The sequence below is a fragment of the Molothrus ater genome, unplaced genomic scaffold (genome assembly GCF_012460135.2).
Source record: "Molothrus ater isolate BHLD 08-10-18 breed brown headed cowbird unplaced genomic scaffold, BPBGC_Mater_1.1 matUn_MA521, whole genome shotgun sequence".
In the NCBI taxonomy this organism is placed as follows: Eukaryota; Metazoa; Chordata; class Aves; order Passeriformes; family Icteridae; genus Molothrus; species Molothrus ater.
Window position 1 is genome coordinate 58,501 of NW_023416699.1, and position 4,992 is coordinate 63,492.

At 46.1% G+C, this 4,992-nt stretch overlaps 1 protein-coding gene across 4 annotated transcripts; it reads right to left on the reverse strand.

Moving 5' to 3' along the window:
- Positions 1-519: 519 nt before the first annotated feature.
- Positions 520-4,664, reverse strand: LOC118701220 (GTPase-activating Rap/Ran-GAP domain-like protein 3). 4 transcript variants are annotated; one of them, XR_008509101.1, is made up of 6 exons: positions 4,145-4,660; positions 3,558-3,622; positions 2,875-2,938; positions 2,148-2,607; positions 1,255-1,376; positions 520-831 (listed from the first exon to the last, which is right to left on the reverse strand). XR_008509101.1 is itself a non-coding variant. In XM_054518403.1 (6 exons), the coding sequence occupies exons 1-5, from the start codon at positions 4,201-4,203 to the stop codon at positions 1,309-1,311; spliced, it is 336 nt and encodes a 111-aa protein (XP_054374378.1). In that variant the 5' UTR covers positions 4,204-4,664; the 3' UTR covers positions 520-808; positions 1,255-1,308. The 4 variants fall into 4 exon arrangements, 3 of the variants coding, with proteins under 3 accessions (XP_054374378.1, XP_054374377.1, XP_054374379.1); XM_054518403.1 differs by lacking the exon at positions 3,558-3,622 and having other exon boundaries at positions 520-808; positions 2,148-2,223; positions 2,539-2,607; positions 4,145-4,664; XM_054518402.1 differs by lacking the exon at positions 3,558-3,622 and having other exon boundaries at positions 2,148-2,223; positions 2,539-2,607; positions 4,145-4,661.
- Positions 4,665-4,992: the final 328 nt, after the last annotated feature.

Sequence of the window (4,992 nt, forward strand, 5' to 3'; positions counted from 1 at the left end):
CATATTCTTTGTATTTATCATTTTTATCATCAAAACCCTGCCTACTGACAAGTAAAAAAAAACGCTTTCTTTAACGATTTAAAAAATATTTTTATATTTATAATTTTCCTCTTTCTATTTATCATTTGCTCTCTAGTACGTGATAACATACCTGCTCCTGCACCGCAGTGGGGCTCCCTCTCCTGGGCACCTCGGGGTGCCCCCAACGGCATCAGAGCCCCGAGTCTTCACCCCCCCTTTTCTTCTAGTTAGAAACTACACTGGAACTTTTTTCTGGAAACAAAGACACGACCTAAATCCTCTCCCCATGTCCTAGACAGATAGATGTTCAGTTCTTAGTTGACTGGGCAGCAGTTTCTTCAATAGAACGAGAAACAATATGGAAACGTTTTAGCTACAAGCAAATAGGCAAATCTGAACAAGGTCCTGGTGGCCAGCCGCTGCAGTTATTTTGAAGCCATTTTTTAAACAATCAAGTACTGATCCCACAAAAAATAAAGCAAAAAGCTGACTACTGGCTAAGAAAGAAGGAAAAATTAACTTTTGACGACAACAACAACATTCCAAGGACACAGGCTTTTTTCCAATCTCATACCTTATTACTACCTCTCTTGGGAATTCTCATCGTGGATCCCAAAAGGAATAAATCCCTCAGCATGTCCTAAAGCACCAAGGAGCTACCTACAAGTGAAGGTGGCTACTTTCAGTGCAGACACAGCTGATGACACAGCAGTAGCGCAGTTCTATGCTGCCCAGGGATAATACTGTCTCCTCTTCTCCAGCAGCTGACTCTCTCCTGCCATGGTTTCTGTAAATGCATCAGAGCACGACCTTAAACACAAACAGGCAAGAAAACACCATCAGAAGTCTTTCATTGAGCACTACAAGAAGGGTTCCAAGCAGAGACCAACAGAATTTCAAGGAAGCAGTATGCAATTAAACCACCTCAGACTCGTTCAAGTATCCGGCAGGTAGATGGAACCAAAATGGAACCATTCAGAAACGACAAAGAAAACCTCCCCAAGTATTTATACAGGAGTCCTTAACGTCAGAAATGGGATGACAGGTTATGTTCAGATAAGATGAATGTTTATTTGGATGTAGAAATAAACTTCTCTCATGGTCCTTTGCCAAAAAATAGAACCTACAAGTGAACACCTACACCTGCCTAAAAAGACCTAACGAGCCCCTGGCAGCCACCGGCATCAAAGCACAGGGGATGTTTCTAATCCAGGCTAAGGAGAACAATATCACCTTTTGTTCTCTCCAGTTTGTTTCCTCTGCAGTCCTATTTGCTTCTTATGATTTTTACACTCTCTGTATCTTCTCGGGCAGCGCTGAGTCTGACGACCGGGATACGAGAGTCCTTCCCTGCCCTACGGAGAGAACCAGGAAAAAAAGTTAAAAAAAGAACAGGGCAGTTTGAAGTTAATACTTCCGACGAGAAGCAGCACCTGACAAACAGAGTGAACAAAGCGTGACACCTCCCTGGGGACAGAAGACTTACAAACTCTCCGGGATTTACAATCCTAGTAACCAAGCCCTTCAGCACAGCAGCCAAGTGTCCCATTAGGTGGTGCTGCACCAAAGAATGATCCGAGAGGTTCCAAAGAGTGAAACGCACGTTATTTTCCAAAGACGTAAAATCGTGCAAAATAACAAAACTACAATAGATCTAAACTACAGGGCAAGAGTACAAGTGTTAACTTGAGGAGCTGGAACCATCCAGGTGAGCAACTGCTAACTGGATCCTCAACAGAGTTTGAGGAACCCTCCAGGATACAGAAGGGTTTTCCCCAGCAATGTCACAGGCCGAGTTTTGATAGAAGTACACTTGCCAGATGCTCAGAAACGTCACCCATCCTCCTCCGGGTGTCCTGAGAGAGCTGCGAATGGCTCTCACGTGGTTGGAGCTGGTTCTGTAAGGGCTCAGGGTGAATTTCACCAGATGCAACCAAACTGGGCAACACCCAGTGGGACAGAAGGAACCCAAAGCTTGTTTTACCCAAAGCTTGGGTAAGCAGAGCTCCAGCAAATACTGAGGAAACGGACAGAACAGGGTAACAAATAATAAACATACGTTTGTTTTTTTTTTTTTTTTTTTTTTCAGATGAGCAAAACAATTAAGGAGAAGGTGGAAAACTCACCATGACTGAACATTTCATCACCTGTAAGCTGACCATCCTTAGCATAGAGGATTCCAAATTTAAAATTCACCGATCCCTGGAAAATAAAACCAAATATTATTTGGTAAACAGTCAAACAGAAGACATAACAATTTGGGTCCTCTAATCTTTGCATACATCCTACACATCAGAACATACATTTTATACTATCTCCTACTACACGATAATTTACCTTTAAACTTTGATAGTATAGCATAAAACCATTAACTTAGATGGGTGATCAATTATTATTAAGTTGGTGCTTCAAGTTATTTTTGCTGTCAGGTTCAAAAAAACATTACTTCTTTTTACTGTAACGAGCAATTGATTTAGAAGTCATCAAAAGCCCATCAAAATACAAAGCTGTACTCACCGGACGGGTCTGTGAGCAAGAAGTAGTTAGGCTTGTACTCACCTCTTGCCCTTCAACAACCAATAAATCCTGTCAACAAAAACAGCATCTTTAGCCCCCTCCTATTAAAGATTCTACAAGGATGATGGTTTTATTTGTGTTTAGAAGTTTGGATTTGAAATGGCCAGTTCAATGGATAAAGAGACAGTTTAAGTAGTATTAGATTATTATTATTATTATTATTATTATTATTATTAGCTACTGGAAGAAACAAACCAGTAGTATCTATACTTAATTACTTCTATTTCCAGGAAATCATAAAGAAAAAGAACCAAACAAAAAAAAGTCACTTCCTACCTTTTGTATCTCAGGATGAAAAATGTCTCTTGGGCTCTTCTCCAGTTTCTCAAGACTCCTGGCACTGAAATGCAAATGAACGAGTGCTTTAGAGGAGGGCAAGTGCACATTCCAACCCCGAACCACCAACCGATTGCAGTTACAGCGCTTACAAAATGAATCGTTCCCAGAGCCTCTGGGAAATGGAACGGTTGGTGCAACTGCCATTTCTTCCCCAAAATACTAACTTCCAACACTTCCTAAACTTAGTTTGCATTTTAAAAACAGAAATTAGGGAGACTCAGGGTGGAGATCAGGTTGAAATTGATTTCCTTCTAAAGCACAGGGCTCTGTTCCATCACCCTTCACTTTGGCTCCACACAGAATCACGGGGAGCATTTTAGGAGGGCCCAAGAACCAATTCTATTTCTCTCTTTTTTCTAGTTCTCTCTCTTCCTAAATCATTCAAGGCAAGTCAAATGAAAAAGGACAAGTTCAGCATCAAATTCACACTTTTTCCCTTTGTCTGCTCAAGAACAGGCTTTTAAACCACTTCTTGCTGCCTTCAACGATTAAGACTTGCAAAACAGTTTCGCAAGTTTGATAGGTTTATCATAAAAACCACAGAACGCAAGCTCTGAATTACAGGAAAAGGTACACAGGCAAATATCTCAGCTGATGGTGGCTTATTTGTAAACACATACCTTAACGGAGATTGCACTGAGAATGTTTCAGTGGGACTCTAAGGGAAAAGTATTTTCTGAGTATCCTGTAAACAAGAAAAGCTAGGATATATTACAGGACATACCCACTTGTTCTGCATATTCAAATAGGATTATCAATAAAAACATTTAAGAAGGAAGAAAACCAAGGTAATTTTACTCAGCTATATTTGCTGCCGATTTAGAGAAAAAAAAAAGTCACGGGTGCTGCAAAGAAAAAAAAAAAAAAAAAGTGAACCAGAAACGCCTACAGTAGAACTTTAAAACAATTGCTTGGATAAAAGCAGCTCATGGAACATGAAGTAGAAAAAAACCGAAACCAGTATCAGACCTGCCTATTTTCTTACCATTGCACAAGAAAATCCGACAAGCGGTATAAAGTCACTGCCTAAAACCGATCCTAGGATGTAACCAAGAACAATTGAGGCATTTGCTAATCTAAACGGAAACCTTTTCCGGACCCTAGTGTCAAATCACACGTTTTGTCTTGCAGCAGCTCGAGGCTGGAGAGCATTTCCCCTGGGGGTCGGGAGGGTAGGGGCACAAGGGGCTGAGTTTGCGGATCGCACCTGTGCCAGCAGAAGGATCCAGCCCGCGCGCTCCTTGCGCTCGCCATTCTCCGGGCCATCGCTGTGTTTTACTGCTCAGCGATGCCGCTCCACCTGTTTGCGTGGAAGAAAGAGCCACGAGCACTGAGGCACTCAGCAGCCGTGTCATTCCAGCCGCTCGTCCGCCCCCGCCCGCAGCAGCGGCAGCAGCCCGAGGGACACGGCTGCAGCTCGGCGGCTCCCGCGCCTCCGCCAGCCGCCGCACAGTGACCGCGGCAGCGCCCGGCGCCGCTCGCCCGGGGCGGCTCCTGCAGCTCCCGGTCCGCGGCAGCAAAGCACCGCCTGGCGCTCCGCCATCGGCGGGCGGCAGCGCGCCCCGCCCGAGCTGAGCCCCCGCCACCGGGACCGCTGAGCGAGGCCGAGGCACCGGGCGGACGCCCCTTCCGCGCCGCTCGGCTCCGTGCGGGCGGCCGGCCGGAGGCTTCGCCCCTCCAGCGTCGCTGCCGCAGCTCCGTCCCGCGCGGGAGAGACGCCGGGAGGTCCCCGCGCCCAGCCCGCTCCCCCGGCGCGCGGCCGCCTCGGCCCGCCAGCCATTCATATGGCGCGTCGGCCGTTGCGTCAGACGCCGCGCTTTACGGCCGCAGGGCCTGCCGGGAGTTGTAGTCTCGGACTGACAGCCACCGCTCCGTTTGCCGCCACCGGGAGCTGCGGTCCCGCCGGGGGATCAAACGGCTCCTTCGCTCCTGGGTGCGGAAGCACCTTAGGCAGCACCGCCCCTCCCGAATGTCCTTTCTTTTCCACTCCAACTCTTTTTTCTTTTTTTCACTCTGTTTTTTCACCCCTTTTTCCACTTTCGCTCTTTCTTTTTC

Bases quoted from the DNA above. Each gene is read 5' to 3' on its own strand.
- LOC118701220 (XM_054518403.1), bottom strand. From the start codon at position 4,203: ATGGCCCGGAGAATGGCGAGCGCAAGGAGCGCGCGGGCTGGATCCTTC. The intron at 2,608-2,874 runs GTAGGAAGTGAC...TTTTGTTGACAG, and splicing joins TTCATCCTGAGATACAAAAG to GATTTATTGGTTGTTGAAGG. The intron at 2,224-2,538 runs GTGAGTACAGCT...TTTATTTTCCAG, and splicing joins CTTGCTCACAGACCCGTCCG to GGATCGGTGAATTTTAAATT.